This window comes from Artemia franciscana, chromosome 5, assembly GCF_032884065.1.
Source record: "Artemia franciscana chromosome 5, ASM3288406v1, whole genome shotgun sequence".
Taxonomy (NCBI): domain Eukaryota; kingdom Metazoa; phylum Arthropoda; class Branchiopoda; order Anostraca; family Artemiidae; genus Artemia; species Artemia franciscana.
Window position 1 is genome coordinate 18,670,417 of NC_088867.1, and position 22,215 is coordinate 18,692,631.

The 22,215-nt window shown below is 34.3% G+C and overlaps 1 protein-coding gene across 2 annotated transcripts; it reads left to right on the forward strand.

Annotated features, from left to right (window-relative positions):
• The first annotated feature begins 281 nt into the window (after positions 1 to 281).
• Positions 282 to 21,520, forward strand: LOC136027050 (uncharacterized). Of its 2 annotated transcripts, none has more exons than XM_065703976.1 (3): positions 282 to 370; positions 15,069 to 15,213; positions 21,155 to 21,520. In XM_065703976.1, the coding sequence occupies exons 2-3, from the start codon at positions 15,085 to 15,087 to the stop codon at positions 21,473 to 21,475; spliced, it is 450 nt and encodes a 149-aa protein (XP_065560048.1). In that variant the 5' UTR covers positions 282 to 370; positions 15,069 to 15,084; the 3' UTR covers positions 21,476 to 21,520. The 2 variants fall into 2 exon arrangements, with proteins under 2 accessions (XP_065560048.1, XP_065560047.1); XM_065703975.1 differs by lacking the exon at positions 282 to 370 and adding an exon at positions 10,740 to 10,849.
• The last annotated feature ends 695 nt before the right edge of the window (positions 21,521 to 22,215 follow it).

A 22,215-nucleotide genomic window follows, 5' to 3' on the forward strand; every position in this document is an offset into this window, starting at 1 on the left:
ATACGATGGCTGTTAATTAGTGTAAACATAACAAATCGTTGAGTCTCTAAATGAAAACCGTCATAAAGCTACTAAAAGGAAATTTTTGAAGAAAATAGGTACACGACAGCCCTCAATTATTATTTTAAAATACCCACTAACCTATTTGAAACCAAATGAGGATAGAGGGTAGAAAAAACAACTTCTAAACTTAATTTCTGGAATAGAATTTTCCATGCTTAGTTGCGTAGAAGTTTCCGCAGTCCATGCCTCAAAACAAACTAGCTTCTCGTAATTAAAGAAATATCGCTGTCACTTCTTTGCAGTGAAGCTATACGCTAACATTCAAGCTGATGTGCAGTAGTCTCAACTTAAAAGGACTATTTTAAAGGTAAAATTTATTATTTTGTAAATGTTAAAAAAAAACATTATGTGTGCTAGCTAAATTTATCTAACAACTGATGTAGCTTAATTATGGTAACACAAATAGGGAGAAGGAAGGAATCTGTGAGCAGCCAAATTCAAAGCATGTCACTGTCCACTTTTCAGGATTTTGATTTGGATACATACTATTGCATGTAAGCTTAGGACACTGGCAGTGGCAGTACTGAATACAACCAAGTTGATACGCTTTATTTGTGATGAAATTAGGCTACGTTTGGTGAACTGTAATTGCGTATCAGCTATAATGAGGGAGGGAGTAAGTCATGAGTCATTGCTTAGGTGGGGTAGAGTGAATTTATGAAAAAAAGTAAATTTTAATTGATAAACTGCTTAATCTTCATGAGGCTTCAGATGTTTAAAGAGGTAGGGGGAGAGCAAGAATGAATTAAAATGCTTCTCTATACAGCTAAAATGTTCCATTTCCGTATCTACCAGCACAGAGGTGGAAAAGGCAAGGCAGGCCATCATCAGCCCCACCAGAAAATTTCTTGTGGCAAATACTGCTAGTAACTTTGTTTTCAGTAATTTTTGGCGTTATTTAAAAAACGATCAGAAACTAAATAAAAAACAGCACGTTTTTTTTCAATTGAAAGTAAGGAGAAATATTAAAACCTAAAACAAACATAAATTATTACCTATATAAAGGGGTTGCCTCTTCCTGAACCACTTGCTCTTTACGCTACAGTTTTAATATTGTCCCAATTCCTTAAAAACGAATCCTGAGACGCAACGGTTGTTTAATTAGAACAATAAGTAACTTTATTTAAAGTCCTGTAAAACTGTAGCGTGAAGAGCGAGGTGTTGAAGATGGGGGCAATCCTCCTCATATACGTAATAATTCATGTTTGTTTAAAATTTTAATATTGCTTCTTACTTTCAGTTGAAAAAACTTGTTTCTTTTATTTAATTGAGCTTAGAGACAAATACAATGGAAAAAAGCTTGAAACGAACAAAAATCTCTACAAAGAAGAGTTTGGGTTTTGCCTCCTTCTTTCAGTGTAAAACATAAAACCCTCTTATAAAACTCGTTTTGAGATTTGTTCTTTCATTTATATTATTACATGTTGTATTTTTTTTCTATGAATGTTTATTTAATTTCTGTTCATTTTTGGTTTCATTTATTCTTTAATAGTAATTTCTGGTTGTTTTCAGTTAGAGTTTTTTGAGGTTTCTATTTCTTCTAATCTTAAGTTTCATATGGCCTTTACTTCTCCTTGGAAATTTTTTTTTTAATTGATTTCTGTTCGTTTTGATTGCCAAAGTTTCAAATTTTTCAAAACACCCTATTTCGAGATATTTTTTTATTCTAAAATAAATTAACAGTTTTGGTTAGAACTAATAAATTAAACTGAATTTTGGATATGTAATGACATTAATTGCTGAAAGCTCACCAGCTCAAGATTTTGTTTCGCCCAGGCCGGATTTAAAGCTTTGAGGCCTCTTGGCTCAAGCGTTTTCGCCGCTCTGTTTTTGCAAGATTTTCGGGGGAATCCCCAGAACTTTGGAAATAGTGAAAGCCGCAGGGCCTAGTGGGCCTATTGGTAAATCCTGGTCTGGTTTCATTGCAATTTTGATTTTATTTTCAATGTTGTAATGAGAACGACAGAAAATATTTATAATATAATTCTTTTTAGTAAAGAGCCAAATACGCAGTAGGCTTTATACTTTTGCCGTTAGAGAAACGGGCAGAAACCATACTCTTATTTGTATTGAAGACACCATTCAGTAGAAGTACACAACCCTACTCCCTGAAAACGACTATGGTCTAACAACCAATCCTTAATCCAATTCTCACTTGGGTTTGAATTCTATTTCCCCAATTATTATAATAAAAAAGGTAAACTAATTTTTCAGAACTTTGTAGCCACTTAAGTAGGAAGATGATAATTCTAAGTAAGAGAATTGATTATCAAACAGTTCGTGGTAACGAACTGTAGTAAGGAGCGACCCGGCTCAATAGTAACCAAAACTCTATAAAACAGAATTTTGATACCAATAGCTAGGCTACATCAAAAGAATTGGATTTTAATGCTGTTTTCAAATATATAAGTTTCATCAAGTTTAGTTTTACCCATCAGAAGTTACGAGCCTGAGAAAATTTGCCTTATTTTAGAAAATAGGGTGAAACACCCCTGTAAAATAGGGGGAACTCATAGAATCTTAACGAAAATCACACCATCAGATTAAACGTATCAGAGAACTCTGTTGTAGAAATTTCCAGCTCCTATATATAGAAATGTGGAATTTTGTATTTTTTGCCAGAAGCAGATCACAGATGCGTGTTTATTTGTTTGTTTGTTTTTTTGCTTTTTTTTTGTTTTTTTTTTCCCAGGGGTGATCGTACCGACCCAGTGGTCCTAGAATATTGCGAGAGGGCTCATTCTAACGGAAATGAAAAGTTCTAATGTCCTTTTTAAGTGACCAAAAAAATTGGAGGGCACCTAGGCCCCCTCCCACGCTAATTATTTTCCCAAAGTCACCGGATCAAACTTCTGAGATAGCCATTTGTTCAACATAGTCGAAAAACCTTATAACTATGCCTTTGGGGACGACTTACTCCCCCACAGTCCCCGTGGGAGGGGCTACAAGTTACAAACTTTGACCAGTGCTTACATGTAGTAATGGTTATTGGGAAGTGTACAGACGTTTTCAGGGGGATTTTTTGGTTGGAGGAAGGAGTTGTGAAGAGGAGGATATGTTGGGGAACTTTTCATGGAGGAATTTGTCATGGGGGAAGAAAATGTCCATGGAGGGAGCACAGGATTTTCTACATTATTAAAAAAAAACAATGAAAAAATAAATATGAAAAGTTTTTTCAACTGAAAGTAAGGAGCAGCATCAAAACTTAAAACGAACAGAAATTATTACGCATATGAGGGGTTCACCTCCTCCTAATACCTCGCTCTTTACGCTAAAGTGTTTTTAGTAATTTCAACTATTTATTCTACGGCCTTTTTTGATTCAGGGGTCATTCTCAAGGAATTGGGACAAAACTAAAGCTTTAGTGTAAAGAGCAAGGTATTGACGTGGGGGTGAACCCCCTCATATACATAATAAAACATGCGAATACAGAAGTTTGTTACGTAAGCTAATATGTAAGTTATGCATATTTTTTACTAATAAAAACGTTTGTAAAAAACCAAAAGTTCTAGTTGCCTTTTTAAGTAACAAAAAAATTGGAGGGCAACTAGGCCTCCTCCCTCGCTCCTTTTTTTCTCAAAATCGTTCGATCAAAACTATGAGAAAGCCTTTTAGCCAATAAAATAAATATGCAAATTTTGCTTATTATTCATCTGCGGAGAGCTAAAATCAAAACATGCATTAATTCAAAAATGTTCCGAAATTAAATAAAAAAACAAGTTTTTTTACTGAAAGTAAGGAGCGACATTAAAATTTAAAACGAACAGAAATTACTTCGTATTTGAAGGGGACTGCTCCCTCATTAACGCCCCGCTCTTTACGCTAAAGTTTTTTACTATTTTGAAAAGTAAATTTGAGAGAAAGAGTCAAACTTTAGCGTAAAGAGCGGGGCCTTAATGAGGGAGCAGCCCCTTTCATATACGAAGTAATTTCTGTTAGTTTTAAGTTTTAATGTCGCTCCTTACTTTCAGTTATAAAAACTTGTTTTTTTGTTTAATTTAAGTAAGAGAATGATACTTTTACCGTTAGGGAAACGGGCAGTAGCCATGCTCTTGTTTGTAGTGAAAAAACCATTCATTAGAAGTACATAACCCGAATTCTATCGGAAATAATTGGGGGAAGAACTTTCGGAAAGTTTTTTTAATTAATTTTCGTTCGTTTTGTGATTGCAAAAAATTTGAGGTTTAAAAAAACTCCTTATTTTAAAATAAGATTTATATTTTTGTTTTCATCATCAAACATTCATCAAAGTATCAATACTAGTATCAAAGTAACAATATCAAAATACCAAAGTATCAAAGTAAAGAAAGGATCAAAGATAACAAGGTATCAAAGTAACAATAAGCAACTTGCACAACTTACAGCCCTTGCACCGTAAATTGAAGCTACCACGTAAATCGCTAAATTCAAGTAACAAAGTAAAAAAAAACACAACCACCCTTTCCACAGAACCTTATATTCTAATAATGGGCAACTTATATAAGTTACAATCCTTGCCCCCGGTGCTAGGGAAGATATCTATTTTGAACGAAATGGCTATTTCAAACTTTTGATAAGATGCATTTGGATAAAAAAGGCACAAGGGGGGGGGGCTTGTTACTTTTTGATTACTTTTGATTCTTAAGAACTTATAGCTTACATAAGTTACAATTCTTGTCCTGGGTGCTTTGGAGGATTTCTCAATCCCTGATATATAGTAATTTGAATTTTGGACTATTTTGAAAACCAAACCACCATTTGGAGGAAAACCAAACCATCCCTTCCACAGAGCCTTATATTCTAATAATGGGCAACCTACATAAGGTAAAATCTTTGCCCCGGGGGCTAGGGAAGATTTCTCAACCCCTAAATTATAGTAATTTGTATTTCGAACAAAATGGCTATTTCAAAATTTTGATAAGATGCATTTTGAGAAAAAAGGCACAAGGGAAGGGGAGGGGGCGTCGTACTTTTTGATCACTTTCAATTCTTAAGAACTTTCAACTTACGTAAGTTACAATTCTTGTCTTAGGTGCTTTTGAGGATTTCTCAATCCCTAATATATAGTAATTTGAATTTTGGACTATTTTGAACAGAATGGCTATCTCAAAGGTTTTATCGGATATATTTGGGGTAAAAGGTGTGTGGGGGTAGATACCCTCCAGTAAGTTTTGATTACTCTGGAAAAGCTAACTAGAACTTTCAATTTCCAATCAAACGAGCCACCTCTGACGTTTATACACCCCCCAAAAAAAAAAACAAAATGATCTTATTGAAAATCTCTTTTATAGATACATCATATCAGAGAACCCTAACGCAGAGGTTTAAAGCTCCGATCTTCAAAATGTGGAATTTCACATTTTTTTTTTTTTTTCAGAAGAAACATCGTCGATGCATGTTTATTTGTTTGGTCTTTTCCTAGGAGAAATTATATCAAACCGAAGGTCATAGATAATTGGGAGGAAGCTCATTCAGACGTAAATTTAAAGCTCTTTTTTAGTTGACCATAGATATTGGACCAGGGGAAAGTCTTGTTGTCTGTCATTTTAAAGCACCAAACTATGACTTTACCCCAAAGAAGACGAATTTGTAATCAATTTAAGATTCTGAGAAGCTAATTGATTTAAAAGTATCAATAAATTACAGTTTAGGCTTCCAAGTTGCAAAAGAAGCAATGCCACACGATGACAGTACTCGATTCAACAAAGTTTATTCACTTGTAATTTTAATTGTAATGAAACTACGTTTGGTGATATGCAAGTTGGTATCAGCTATAAATAGGGGGGTGAGTCATTCTTTAGTGTGGGGTGGGATAGATGCCTAAAAGAATACATTTTAATGGCCAAACTGCTTACTCTTCATAAGCCTTCAGATAAATTTTGAAAAAGGTAGGGGGGAGTAGGAATTAATTAAATTCTTTTCTATACAGCTAAAATGTTCCATTTCCGCACCTACCAGCACAGATGTGGGAAATGTAAGGCAGGCCATCATCAGCTCCGCCAGGAAATTTCTTTGGGGCGGCAAGTTTTGCTAGAACCTGGTTTTCATAAATTTTAAATGGTAATATGGTTCTTTTTCTATTCATATGAAGTACTTAACTGTATTTCAACAAACGCATGTAATGTATTTATCGATAAGAAAATCCTATTGTAGAGAATATCCATTCATAGAAACAATAATATTCATTTTCATTCAACCGTAATTCCTTAGTAGTAATATTAACAAGGACTTTTTACCAAAAACACTATTCACGCCAATTTTTTAAGTATATTCAAAATTTGTCCAAAATTGCAATTTGCAAATTTAAACTAGGGACGGTACTAATCAACGCACTATTATTGATATACACATTTCAATAGCAATTAACCAGGGACTTAAAGGACTGGTACTTAAATTATATTTTATTTAGGCCTGGGTATAATTTAGAAAAAAAAAATCAGAAATTAAACAAAGAAAAAGAGATTTTCAACTGAAAGCGAGGAACAGTTTTGAAACCTATTTGAACAGATTGTTCTTTATATGAAGGAAGCTGCTCTTCCTTAGCTCCTTACTATGTACTGTGAAGTTTGGCCTTTGTCTAAATTTTTAAAGAAAATTTGCCGTTGGACAATAAAAAGATTTTTCAAAGCACTAATAAAAAATTTTGTTTAATGAGCAAGGTGTTAAGAATGGGGTAGCCCCCCTTATAAACAGAGTAATTCAATTTGTTTCTAGTTTTAAACTTGCTCCTTACTTTAGTTGAAAAACTTTTTGTATTTGTTGAATTATATTTCACGTAACTGTAAAGTTTTATGAACACAATGCTTTTGGTAACACTCAAAAAACGGTCAATATTTCAGTGATCCCTGTTTGGTTTTTGATGAATAATGAAGCTTAGAGACAAACATTTGTCTAAAGGCAATTAAAAAAGTATGTCAATTAAAGTAAAAGCATATAAAAATAAAAAAAAGCAAGTAAATAAAAAAAATTCACAAAACAATAAACTACTTATGAAAAATAAAATGTCAACTCCCAGCATTCAGTTCTGTTGAGCAATTCCGAAGCGTTGGATGGATATTTTTTTAGCAACATCGGTAGTTATGAACATGGTTATAAAACACCAAAATATTTAATGCCTTTAGATTCAGTGTTTATAAAAAGTAACGCATTTTCAACGTAGTTTGTTCAGAGTAAAACATTAAAACTAAGATTAAGAAAATCTAATAAAATTTTTTAATTCAGTATTTTTAATTTCATTTTGAATACCAAAAACCAATATATTTTACACCTTTGTACTTCATAACTGTAACAAAAATTGCCCCTTATTAAGTTGTTCTCCTTGTTTTTTTATATTTATGCAAACTTTCGTCTGTATTAATAACTGCACTAATTACTAATAAACAAATACATATTTAGGATCGTCATAAAAATCTGATTCTATGATTTAATTTTATCTATAGTTAGGCTCTTACACTTTTTTAAAACAGTTCGTGGTAACGAACTGTAGTAAGGAGCGACCCGGCTCAATAGTAACCGAAACTCTAAAAAATGGAATTTTGATACCAATAATTACATCAAAAGAATCGCATTTTAATGCTAATTTTAAATATATAAGTTTCATCAAGATCAGTTATACATAGCAAAAGTTACGAGCCTGAGAAAATTTGCCTCATTTTAGAAAATAGGGAAAAACATCCCCTATAAGTCATACAATCTTAACGAAAATCACATTATCAGATTTAGCGTATCAAAGAACCTTATTGTAGAAGTTTCAAGCTCCTATCTACAAAAATGTGGAATTTTGCATTTTTTGCCAGAAGACAGATCACGGATGCGTGTTTATTTGTTTTTTGTTTTTTTTCCCAGGGGTGATTATATCTACTGAGTGGTCCTAGATTGTGGCGAAAGGGCTCATTCTAACGGCTCTAGTGTCCTTTTTAAGTGACCAAAAAAGTTGGAGGGCACCTAGGCCCCCTCCCACGCTCATTTTTTCCCATAAGTCACCAGATCAAAATTCTGAGATAGCCATTTTATTCACCATAGTCGAAAACCTAATAACTATGTCTTTAGGGACGACTTACTCCCCTGCAGTCCCCGTGGGGGGGGGCTGCAAGTAACAAACTTTGACCTGTGTTTACATATAGTAATGATTACTGGGAAGTGTACAGACGTTTTCAGGAGGATTTTTTTGGTTTAGGGGGGAAAGTTGAGGGGGGCTATGTGGGAGGATATTTCCATGGAGAAACTTCTCATGGGGGAAGAGAATTTCAATGAAGGGGGCGCAGGATTTTCTAGCATTATTTGAAAAAACAAGGAACAAAAATATGAAAAGTTTTTTCTACTGAAAGTAAGGAGCAGCATTAAAACTTAAAATGAACAAAAATTATTACACATATGAGGGGTTTACCTCTTCGTTATACCTCACTCTTTACGCTAAAGTATTTTTAGTAATTTCAACTATTTATTCTACGGCCTTTGTGATTCAGAGGTCAATTGGGACAAGATTTCTGCTTTAATGTAAAGAGCGAGGTATCGACGACGGTTGAACCCCCTCATAAACGCAATAAAAACATACGAATATAGAAGTCCGTCACGTAAGTTAATTCGTAAGTTACGTATATTTTTACAAATGAAAACGTTTGTAAAAAATTAAAGGTTCTAGTTGCTTTTTTAAGTAATCCTAAAATTGGAGAGCAACTAGGCCTCCTCCCTCGCTCCTTTTTCTCAAAATCTTCCGATTAATTGCAATTAATTAATATACAAATTTCCTTTTAATTATTTATGTGCGGAGAGCCAAGATCAAAACATACATTAATTCAAAAACGTCCAGAAATTAAATAAAAAAACAAGTTTTTTTAAATGAAAGTAAGGAGCAACATTAAAACTTAAAACGATTTACTCTGTATATGAAAGGGGCTTTTCCTCCTCAACGCCCCGCTCTTTACGCTAAAGTTTCTTACTGTTTTAAAAATAGAGTTAAGAGAAAGAGTCAAACTTTAGCGTAAAGAGCGAGGTGTTAATTTTTTACGAACGTTTTCATAAGTAAAAAATATACGTAACTTACGAAGTAAATTACGTGGCGAACCTCTATATTCGTATGTTTTTATTGCGTATGTGAGGGGGCTCACCCCTCGTCGATACCTCGCTCTTTACATTAAAGCTTAAATTTTGACCCAATTCTTTAAGAATGACCCCTGAATTACAAAGGCCGTAGAATAAATAGTTGAAATTACTAAAAATACTTTAGCGTAAAGAGCGAGGTATTACGAGGAGGTAAAACCCTCATATGCGTAATAATTTCTGTTCGTTTTAAGTTTTAATGCTGCTTCTCACTTTCAGTAGAAAAAACTTTTCATATTTGTTTTTTCATTGTTTTTTAAATAATGCTAGAAAATCCTGCGCCCCCTCCATTGGAAGTTTCTTCCCCCATAATAAGTTCCTCCGTGGAAAGATTCTCCCACGTAACCCCCCCTCCTCAACCCCCCCCCCAAAGCAAAAAAATCCCCCTAAAAACGTCTGTACACTTCTCAGTAACCATTACTATATTTAAACACAGGTCAAAGTTTGTAACTTGCAGCCCCTCCCACGGGGACTGCGGGGGAGTAAGTCGTCCCCAAAGACATAGTTATTAGGTTTTTCGACTATGGTGAATAAAATGGCTATCTCAGAATTTTGATCCGGTGACTTTTGGGGGAAAATGAGCGTGGGAAGGGGGCCTAGGTGCCCTCCAATTTTTTTGGTCACCTAAAAAGGGCACTTGAAGTTTTAATTTCCGTTAGAATGAGCCCTTTCGCGACCTTCTAGGACCACTGAGTCGATACGATCACCCCTGGGAAAAAAACAAACAAATAAACACGCATCCGTGATTTGTCTTCTGGCAGAAAATGCGAAATTCCACATTTTTGTAGATAGGGGTTTGAAACTTCTACAACAAGGTTCTATGATACACTGAAGCTGATGGTGTGATTTTCGTTAAGATCGTATGACTTTTAGGGGGTGTTTCCCTCTATTTTATAAAATGAGGCAAGTTTTCTCAGGCTCGTAACTTTTTTTTTCCTAACTTCGTCATCAAAATTTAATTCTTTTGATGTATTCATTGGTATCGAATTCCATTTTTAGAGTTTCGGTTACTATTGAGCCTGGTCACTCCTTACTACAGTTCGTTACCACGAACTGTTTTACATTTAGGTGGCTTTTGAACTAAATCAAAACAAACCATGAGCATGTGGATTTTCAAAAAGGTGATGAAGCAATATCTCAAAACGGCTTACATTATAAAGTTAAACCTTTAATGGTAAGTAGTGGTGGATTTCGAACTAGCCAAGAGGCACTATGTGTACACAATTAATACTACCATTACAGTTACTGTAACTCATGACGCTAAGAGTATTAAGGTGAAACTTTTAGGGAACGTTTAGGGGGAGTTTCAATTTAATGTTGCTCTTTACTTTTAGTTGAAAAACCTTGTTTTTCCTTTAAATGTATTAAAGGCATTAAATAAGATAAACCATCCAAGTCATAAGCATCAAAAGAATATTTCTTTCTTTCGCTGATTGTTCACTTTTCGAGTCAAATGCTGGGTAAACCGCTGATGAATTACGAAAGAAGAGAACATCCCTGACCGCAACATTCCCTTATGTTTCATTCTTCCCGCTTATTGAACTTTTTTTCTCCCGCACTTTTTCCTAATTACTCAGTTTGCACCTGCTACAACATCAGATTTCAAAATACTATACATTTGCTTTTTCTTTTTTTCTTAATCAGTTAGTAAACACAGTGGAAACAATAAACTTCTTCTATACATTTTACGTTCTTGGTGTGTTTAAAGGTAAGTCTAACTCAAAACTCGTGATTTAGTACACTGACATTAGTACCCTGACTTCTTAATAAAAGGATTCGTAAAATAATATACAGCCACTCTACAGCATCTCGATCATAGTGGTTTCTGAGGGTTATCTACAAAAAAATTTTTGGAATTACATTGTTTGTTGTGTGGACATTCAAAATGGCGTCCTTACAAAGCTATTTTTAGTAGATTTCCTTGACAAATCTTGGGGTTTTGCATAAGTTTTTCTATTTCTCAAGCCTTTTCTGTTTTTCTAATATTTTTCTATTTCAACTTTTTTAACAAGATATGAAACGATAAAACGGGTGATGACCTCTTAGGTATGAAATGAGGTTACAAATGTACCAAATTTAAATCTAAATATTTAAACTCATAATAATCAAAGAAAAAAAAATAAATAAGGAAAAGGATACATTCTTAGTAGTAAAAATGAAAAAAAAAACAACAAGTCTAAACAGAAAAAAGTTCACCTATAAGTGAAAAGCAGGAGGAAAATCTCCTCCAAGCAACGAAACTGTAAATATAGAAACAGTGCACGATATATTGTCACTGTCTCGTCTTAAAGTTTTATCTGAAGTTTTGACCCAAAACCTTTTGCTAAACTGTTCTCAAAAGGACAGATTTGTAGTGTAGGCCTATATTGAATCTTAATGATTTGATGCTGGTTGCACCCCAAAAACTCGAAACAAAATTCCTACCTGGATTCCAATCCTGCCATGATCCTCACAAATAACCTCCAGTCTGACCCTAAAACGTGATTTTGAAACAGGCCTTGAACCGTTGTTGCCTCTCCCTCTGAAACTCACTAAAAGCCTCAATCTGACACCCAAATCATTCATGAGATATTACAGATACCGCATTTGGACAGTCGGTAAAAGCTTGTGGCTCTGTAAATTTTGTCATAGACAAAAAAAAAAAAAAATAAAAAGAAGTCAAATTCAAAAATGCAACAATTTACGTTTTCTAAGGACATTTTAAGATCCTAAGACTATATTTTCAATCTGCAGTCCCTTTTTCATAATACTCCGTTTAATAAATAAAAATCTATAGTAACATAATAGTGTATCTTGTTTTCTAATGTATCACTGTATGAATTGAGCCCGTTAAGCATTAACTATTTGAACATGTCCTTCGAATTAAATCGTTTTTCATCAGCATGCTTCGGATTCAGATTCTTGTTGCATCGACAAACGTTTCAATTGTCAAAGTAAATTAATTCCTTATCGCTCAGAATACATAAATAATTTCTTTGAACTGTGTTCTAAGAAGATTGTATTAACCAAAGCCTATATAATGATTTCCAAGAACTATTTTGACATCTACTGATAATCTCATCAAATGTTCTAAACTTTTTACCTTTGTTAAGGAGAACCAAGAAACAACTATTTTAGGATGTAGGATTATCCTGACTTGCATTTGTAATTAGTTCTCAAGAAAAGAGCAGATTAAAACTTTGCCGTATACTCCTTTAAATTTTGTATTTTGAACTTACTAGATTAGGGAAATATGGGCTTAGAACTCAATATTTGATTTAAGTTCCACCACATATACTCAATTATAAAGAAAAGTAAATTTAGCTGTTACGCCATCTGATGGTAACACTTTACTGGATTTGGCACCCAGGGCAGTGCCTTTGGAATCTAAACTATGAGGATCTTTCGAATTCAGGAACGGTGTATAGATGGGGACACTGTCATATTATTTACATCAATGGGAGAATTCCGGAATGGTTTTTCCACAAATTTAGATAGCTTAAAGTTTGTACTTTGGCTCATTAGTGTCCAGCACTCTTTGCAGCTACCAGGATTATATTTCATAGTCTTTGAGTGAACATTGTGGTCCATAACTTAATATACTTTGGATGGACAAGTCCATTGTCTATAATTGAGCCTCTAGTACTTGAATACGTAAAAAACTTAATGCACTTTTTGGCTTAAAAGACTCAAAATGATATTTTGGGTTTTTTAAGCCAAAATTTCGAAAATAGATCTTTTGGTCTTTTGGGTGTTTTATCATAGTCTTTTGAGTGAACATAATAGGCCATGATTTAGTATTTTTCGATAGCTGAATCCAAGGTCTTACTTGAATGCATAAAAACAAATAACATACTGACTTTGACCCATGTTGCTTACATATATACTGGCTTAAAAGACCCAAAGTAATATTTTCCCATAGGCCTCCCACCTTAGAATGGCCTAACCTCATACACTCAAATAGAAATCCAAATAGGGCAAGATCCTTAAGTATACATCTATAAATTGAACTCGAACACAAGCTTTTATGGTATGGACTAATCTATGGTTTGGCAAACACATGTGAGGTGGATTAAGGTACTTCCCTTACAAACCATTCAAGAAAACTGAAGTCTATATATTGCTTTTAAACTTTACTTTACTAAAAAAAAGTTATTAGAGAAAATCTGATGAATGTAATTTTTATTCTTATATTTCCTTTTAAACATTAAATTGTCTGCACAATTAAACGATTATTCTCATATTGTTATGTATGCCAGTTTTGTAATACTTTTCGCCACTGAAATTACGTTTTCAAAGAACAGAATTAGATTTTTTTTTTCATTATATTGTACATTTGGTTTTGGAATATTAAGACGTAATACATTAAGAATTGAAGGGATCATATGACAATTCCTACTGCCATACATGGCTGCTAATCCTACACTATAGTTTAACTTTAAGAAAATTCAGGGTGGCTAGCAATTTTTACATCAGTGTTTATGCTAGCACAAAATTCAAAACAAAATAACGTAAAATAAAAGGTACAAGCTGTAAATAATGTAAACCAAGGATGAAAAGCTTTCAAAAAAAGGATGCATTTAAATGAGCTGTGTGTCTCAGTTGCAAATCAAAGTCGAATTACGCAAGCGCAATATTTTTTATGCATTTCAATTAGTTTTCTATTTCCACCTGGGCCGTATCCAGGGTTTTGTTTGGGGGAAAGAGATATTTTTAGGGAGGATGGATTTAAAACTTTTAAAATGTAGCAAAAAATTTTATGCGCCTTTTTGTTATGTTTTTACGACTTGGAAAAACATTTGGGTCTGGGTCAAACCCCTTAACCCCTCCCCTGGATACGGCCTTGAATTCCATGATAAAAAGTATGATTTAATTCCATTAGTTTATTTTTAGATGTCAATCGTCACATTTTTCTTTTCTAGCCAATCACATTATTCCTGAAGTGCACGTCAGGACAAAGAGCCAAATTACCCATCTTTTCTACGTGTTGGTGTAGTTGCCTTTTGTTGCTGTATCATATTTTGAGCCAGTAAAAAGAACGAAAAGTTTTGAGTCACAATATTTGTCAAGTTTAAGATCTTTTTTATTCAAAAAATACAAAAAATCTACAATCCAAAAAAATCCCAAAAGGCCCGTTAACTGGAAAAAATTAACACTACCTATTCATAATTCGCAGGGTATTGAACTAGGTCTAGACAAAATAAATGAGAAGCACTGCTCACACGAATGCTCACACGAAGAACAAATCTCACTTTGTCAGCGACATAAAGAACCAGCCCGAAATCATGAAAAAAAAATACACTCCATTAGATTTCAAATTTAGAACTACAATAGTTAAAAAATCTTATAATCAACTATTCTTCCCCAAAAAAAATCTTTCTATGTGTTTTTTACAGGAACCGAGGGTATGGGAGTTTAAAGGAACCAAGAGTACAAGAGTACCACAAGTATACTTTCTATTTCCCTGGGATTGAAGAATTATATTAAAGAAAAAAATCCTATATCTGAACCAGCAATGACGCGTGAAGATGACTACTACCTAGAGGCGCAAGGAAAATGATATTATTTACGAAAAAGACGTCTTTTCGAAAGGCTTAGTATTATTTTGTTCGATCACTTGCAAAATTGTTATCATTTGAGACATACCTTTTTTATTCCAGATAGGCCGACAGGGGAAAAACTCGAGTTTCTCTTCTCTTTCAAATTTTTCAGTTCGGTTATGAACTTTAAACTCTGTAATATTTCAGTAGATGTGAATATTCATTATCACAACTTGCGACGCCAGCACATGTAGAAAATTCTTGTCGTAGCTGTATGAACCAAGAGAAGAAATACTACTAGGGGGGGGGGCTACTTAAGCACAATGGAACCAATTTTGCATTGTCTAAAACAATAATGTTTAGAGTATATTAACACTGATTTGAATATTATTGCCATGTTTCTTATAGGTTATACGCCTGCGCGATGGGTGTCCTAATAATCACACTTTTAATGACTATCTGTTTAGCCAATTGTTTCAGTCAAACGCCACATTTGCGAATCAATAGGCAATTTGGCACGCATGTGGATTCGGAAAACCCCTACTTGAACTACGTGAGTTTTTTGTTTGATTTTTTATTTGTATTTTCAAAACTCTCCTTCTCTATGTCTGCCTTCCACAGAACAGTATGCGAGATAAATTCGATTTTATAATCTATGTCAGAGAAAATTACCAGCTGTTATTCTGCTAAGCTTTCGTTTTTCGAGCCGTTTTTTCGCATTCAAGCTGAAAGTAAAATATATTTTTTTTAAATCTAGCAGGGCCAGTCTTGTCGTTTTTCGATTTTCTCCATTGCAAGTACCAAAGAAGATATATTTCAATGTTAACAAAAAAAGATTTGAGAGATAGAAATGCAAGAAAGGAGCATTTTTCCAAGGGTCCCAAAACTGCTGCTATCTACTTTTATAAGCCATTTCTGTTTATGATACCATTGAGTATGTGATTTTAATTTCACTATTAGTAGTCAAGCTAAAGAAAAAGTATCACATATGCTTAATAAAGGCTATATTTAAAGGTAATGTAGAGGGGTTCTCTCTGCTCCTTTCTTAGTAGTAATATTAGAAAGTTGTCCCACAGAAAAAAAAATCAATTTTTCAATCAAGTGAGATAAAATTTTACTATTTAACCCTGATCGTTACTTCTTCTTGGGTTGATAAATATGTATTGCATTATATTCTTTAGAAAAATTTATTCATAACATACTCCACTTTGAAATCTTTGCTCATAAAGAGTCTTCTCAAAAATAAACTAAAACCTGATTTGTTACAAAACTAAGCTGGAGTCTAAAAATCTGTCCATTGCCTCTTCTTGAAACAACTCCCCTGTTATCCTATCCCAACATTTTGTCAAATAGATGGACTATTGCATCTCAAGATTTAGAATCAAGCACGGATTTCAACTTATACGATCGAAGAGCTGAAGTGTCCCGATGGCCATTCGCAGTCTCGTCAAAAGGAGTTTGTCAAGTATCCTCAATTTCTCTGACATGGGCACCAAAGCGGGCCACTACATACTCTAGCTTCCCTTCGAAGGGAGGAAAAAGAAAGGTAACATTAGAAGAGAGGCCTTCCAATGCCACCCTACTCCTGCCACAGCCAACTTTTAGCATAAAGGTAGGTATTTTGCACATTGTACAATCGGAATCATTAAAGATTTACACTCTTTGGGATTGGAGAACAAAATAGGAGCCTGTCCCTCCGAAGAGCACTTCGATGCCCCGCAGGCTTTTTAGAATGATACTCTGCATTTTGCATCTTCTTTTGACCATAATCAGATAAGAATTTTTAATCCCAACCGCTAGAGGACCGAAGTCAGTCTGTGGCCCCTCCGAAACTCCTTGCCCTTGCTATTTCCTACCTATTGATGGAAAATTAGGTGTGTCACACCTTGTTTCAATTGAAAAGGCACAATGATGTTCAATTTACATGATTTGAGATACAAAATGAGTCCAAGGCCACTCCCACTCACCTTATCAACTGTTTAGCAGAAAGCTAGACATGCTACACCGTTCAATACCCCCTTCCTTGTTCCTTGTAATGCAAAGTTTTAGCAGAACGGAAGGTATGTTGTATCTTTTTTTCAATGAATCACGCAAGAATTTTAAGCTTATATTAATGAGGGGGAGTAGAACAGTTGGCCCTTAAGCACTTTTTCCCCAACCTTCGACTTTTAAGTGGAAAGGTAGGTAGGTTTCAGCTCTTTTGAACCGAAAACCTGCACAATTTTGCATCTGTTTGGTTTCAGACACGAAATTAGCCCGTTTCCAACTCCCACTGAAAACCGTTCAGCAAAGTGGGACTGTTCTTTTTTTAATTGATTGAGTTGAAATTTATGGGGTAGACACCCTGGGACAAGGGAACACGAGAATAAAGATTTTTAATTGCATATTTTCCTTCTATAGCTTCAAACCTGCTCTAGACCTATAAGGTAAGTATTATTGTATCAAGGGGAGAGAGTGGAAGAATTCTTGAAGTCATCCACAAAATATGGGCATCCTGCCCACATCAACTAATGCCTTGGTAGGAGAATTAATGAATGTAATTGGTAGGAGAATAATGAAATTGGTAGAAGAGTAGCTACAGCCAAGGAGACAGTAAGGAAGGTATTTTATGCCTTGATTTGAACGGTTCAGGTGCTAGAAGACTTTAAATTTTCTTTTCCGAAGATTTCTCCGTTATCACATAGAGTGAACTGTAAGCAAGACTGCAAGAGAGTGAACTCCTAGAATTGCAAGACTTGTTCTTCATCAGAGAAGAGGGGTTGTATCAACGTGATACTTGGGTCGTACATTTTGTTTCCGTTAAATTTTAAGATTGGACAATTTGTCTTCATAGATATGTTTCTGAAACGACTGTAAATAATATTAATACGGAATTATCTAATTTGGAATTTATTAGTTACGTGTGTATGTGGCAATCTGTTGGTGATAGACATACAATCGAGTTATTTTCCCCACCAAGCACATATGAAACGATATATAGGTTGTATATTTTGGCGCAAAATATTGTACTGTTTGGTTGTTCATCTCACAATTTTTAAGTGATGACAAAGACTGTGTTAGGTCTTAAGTTTTGTGGCCATTCTCTTACTTTAAAAATTCCACCGCGTACGAAAAAAAAATGAAAAATATCAAGAAATTAAAACTAGAACTATTTCCAGCCAGTAAATAACGAAAACACAGCATGTATTTGTGCAAGGAGGTTCTGCCAAGCTGTCTGCAGTGCTCAAAAAAGTATATGTAATGCAAAAGAAGAAAAAAAACGATCTTTGGATGTACTCAATAAGACTGCACCCAATTTAGTCTTACAATCTATTGAAATTTTTTTTTTATTATAACGGCATAATATTGCTACACGGTTCAATTAAACGTAAATGCGTACAGCAACAGAGCCAAAAATGTACCCTGTGTGTAAATATGTCATAAAGGTAACTTTGCAGAAAATTGGCAAAAATCTACCTTTATCTTAGGCAACTTTCTAATATAGCTTTTACGGATCACCGATCGGATTAAAGCTTTAACACAAACATTTGGAATTATAGACCATTGGAGTTTGAAACAACAATGTCTCTTCATTTAAGTCAAAGACAGATAAGATATATAAACATACAGAACATATTATATCACGACATATTTGGAACAAGATGGCACTATACTAATAAACTCAAGCTTTTCCAACCAGGCTCCAATCAATTAAATAGTCCACGTCTAGTTTGGTGTTAAAATCAACTAAGAATAAGGGAGATTCGACACCCTTGGCTAGTAAATTGTTTATAAATTAGTATTTATATTACTAGACTAGTAATAATACCCAAAATCCTGAGGTGAAACAGAAGACGAGATAATGTCTAATTTAATCTTACTCAATTGAGGTCCAATTTCTCAATTTCCTGTAATTTCCTTATCCATTTCTCAACACCTCAATTTCCTGCTCAGTAGGGAAGATGAAAACTTGGAACATCAGTGTCCCTTTATCTATGCCAAATGCAGATATGTGAAATAAAGACATGGTAGTTGGACATATGTGAAACGATACAGTGCTACAGTCAACGACGCCATGGTTGTCACACTAGTGAAATTGTACCAGTTCTATTAAAAAGCAAGCTCACTAAGTAAACTTAGCTGAATCTAATAAAAATCTAATAAAGATAAAAGAAATATAAAAAAAATATCTAAAAAATATAATAAAAATCTAACAAAAAATAGCTGAATCTAATAAAAATCAATTATATCTAATAACATTTTGTGAAAACCTAGTGAAGTTGTTGCATTCCAAGATTTTGTTTTGATTTTGTGAAGGTTAGTCCCCTCGCATCCTCATTCATCTTTGGCTCTGATGCTATCTCTGGTAAAATTGACCGGATTAGTCAAATTTGTGGGCACCAATTTACATGAAGCGGTAGTGAATTATTAGCCACCTTGCTTTGTAACAGACTAATTGAACTGCTGCAATGCACGTACTTCAATTTTAGCCTAGAGAAGGCATTCAGTTATGAGTGAGACACAACTACAGAAAAATCGGCAAAATGAAACTACGAGAAATTGTTGCAGCCGTCTCAACGCCTTGGGAGCCAATTGCCTGAACGTCTTCTAAGTATGTACCTAACCATTAGTAGGCCATTTCGTATATTGACAAACCAGCTATAGAACATAATAAACAACTATTTCAACGACTCTGCTTTTTGTATATAAAGGACTTATGGCACATCTGGTGACTCTTTATTTTTATTTATGTCATTTTGTAGAAATTAAAATTTTACTTTGGGCATGGTTTTATATTTGGCAATTCCAAGATCCAGTTACTTTTGTTATCAGAAACCCAGCATTAGAAAAAAAATCGTCCAGCTTTTACACTTGTCACAGATTCGAATGGGAGCAAAGCAATTTGTCCTGTCCTCCCAATATTTTATTATAAAAATAGAAAAACTCATCCCCCTCTATTGCTAGATTCTCATACTTTTTCCTTATGTTACTTATGGGTTTAAATTTATGTCTAAAATTCGCTGTTTTTCTTTTTCTATACATATTGTGTTTTTTGCGTTTTTCACACTGTGATGACATCCCAGGTTTGTCACGTTTAGTTTTTTCTCCTGGTGTGATTTTAATTGCACAATTTTTTTTAATTCCCCGACATTCTAAAGGTTTTTAGGCCATAGTTTTGATGTTTGTTGCTCTCTATAAGCTGAATATTACTCTAATAAGGAATTATCAGCAAATTAATTTATTAAATAATTTACTCATAATTTGTCTGTTTTACAAACTGAATTTTAACTTTTTCTTTATGAAGCAAAAATCCACATAAAATAAAAAATTCATGAAAAAGAAACAAATGTCGTAAAACGTGAAGTTTTGAGCAAGATCTAGTAAAATAAAACTCGACCTAGTGATTTTTTCACCAAAAACTATGGAGAGTTACTTTTCAGAGTAGCAACCGATGGCAGCACAAGCCATTGCGAGCCTCTTTAATGAAGTTCTCGTCAATTGAATTGCTAACTTCTCTAGCGTGGACTTGGTTCAGCCCTGTGCCATTCAGCTTTGTTCAATATCTCTTTTCAATGTCTCTTTCGGCCTAGTCCTTTCCGTGAATTCTTGTCTACCAAGTTATTTTGACGTTATTTAACAGTTCCTTAACAAAGGGCGTTGTTTTAAAATACGGAATGGGAGAATTTGAGATATACAGACTGGGCATTCTCTACCCTGAAATAAAATAAACATTCTACACTTATGTGAAATTATTTCGACAGCCCATTAATCCCTCCCAATTCCCAACCTTGTTTATTTGAAGAGTTAAATTTTTCAGTTAGCCTTGTTAATCGTCAGCCCTGGAAGAACAAACGTGTCAACAAATCCCAGCTTACTGCTTGAGTTGGTACAGTGCCTGCATTTTCGTCAGAACTAAATAAAAAATTGAGTTTTGATGTTTCAAATACGTCTCAAAGTAAGATTTAAACAATCTAAAATGAAATAAGCTACGTGAAAGAAAACTTCGAACAATTGGTGCATAAAATAACAACACAGGGAGTCAGGGCTATTCAAAGTCTGCAAGTATATTTTATTAAATTCTGCCCTCTCTTGTGAGAGCGGAAGGTGTAAACACATAAATTTACATTTGATGGCCAGCATTGCTCAAGAAGGTTGGCTCATTCGTACCAATCTCAGATGAATACCCCATCTTTGCATACCCCACCATATGAGTAGGAACCCTTTAAAGAATCTGTAACATCTTGCTTGAATGGAAAAAATGGGAATTGTAAAAGAACCCCTCCTTAATAGAAGACTATGAAGGGCAGGAGAATTTAATTGTTTTGAAAAATTTGAAAGAAGATTTCACTTTCCTGGCGAAAATTTGTCTTTTGATACATTAGCCTCTCCCTTTAAAAATGCTTTGTAGACTTGTCTCGTCTCCTAAAATGGAAGAAATGGTAGCTGCTTTGTGGTTTCAGGTACATTATTTGTCTTTTTTTTATTTTATGAATTTACACTTGATTCTTTTTTAGGTTAGCTACGACACTTTTGGAGGATCAACACCAGAGATGAAATATCAACCAATCATCAACAGAATTGGCTCTAGATCAGAAAGAATCGACTTTATTCGGTATTTAAAGCACATATTAAGCGATGACGAAGCTCCAGAATCCAGCAAAGAAAATCCATTACAGAGCTATGAAAATTTAAAGAAATCTAAATTTTTCACTCCAAGCCGTGTGGATCGTGGAGAATTCGCCAACCCTCCTGGGAAACGTCAGATTCGATTCTATCAATGTTACTTTAATCCTATATCATGCTTTCGAAAACGATCAACTCGTAGTGGCTATTAAATGTATCTTCATTATTTCAAGAATAAAAACCTAGTAACTATGCCACTTTTATTGTCTGTATTCCTTTTTTATATGTTTTTTTTTAACATGCTGAAATAATCTTTTAGTAAGCGCTATATGCTTTGTTTCCTGACCTGTGGATTCATTAAATATGTAAGAAAATTAGAAATGTTAAATTAAATGTAATTAATATATATAAATTAATAAAGAATTAGATATTGACAAACCATTTTTTTTCCAAATGAAAGTAAAGGACGACGGTAAAAATTTGGTATGAACAAAAATTATCCTACATTTGTTTTTGTTTATAATTTTGTTTGCAAATTAACCTTTGGTTCTCATATCATATTTAGTTTTTACGAAATATTGGAGGAACTGCCATCCTCCCTTAACTCCTGCTGTTTAAACAGATGTTCATCTTTTCCAAAAGACAACCCCCAAGACATTTTTTGGGGGGAGTATCCTTTTTGACCAACCGTCTATGGATAAATGGAAAGCAGGTCGTCTACGGCTGTGGTGGGGAGATGTCGTAAAGAAAGATTTCAGGGGAATGGGAACTTCCTGGGATGGTTTAAAGAGAGAGGCTTTGAATAGATGTGGATGGAGGAGGAGCTTGCGTACCTGTGTTGGCCTCAGGCGGTTTGGTGCTGTGGTGGGTTATTAGTAGTAGTAACATTCAGGTTTCAATAAATATTGGGGGGCGTTCATTCAGCCTCAAACCCTACTATTTACACATGTGT

Bases quoted from the DNA above. Each gene is read 5' to 3' on its own strand.
- LOC136027050 (XM_065703976.1), top strand. From the start codon at position 15,085: ATGGGTGTCCTAATAATCACACTTTTAATGACTATCTGTTTAGCCAAT. The intron at 15,214-21,154 runs GTGAGTTTTTTG...ATTCTTTTTTAG, and splicing joins AAAACCCCTACTTGAACTAC to GTTAGCTACGACACTTTTGG.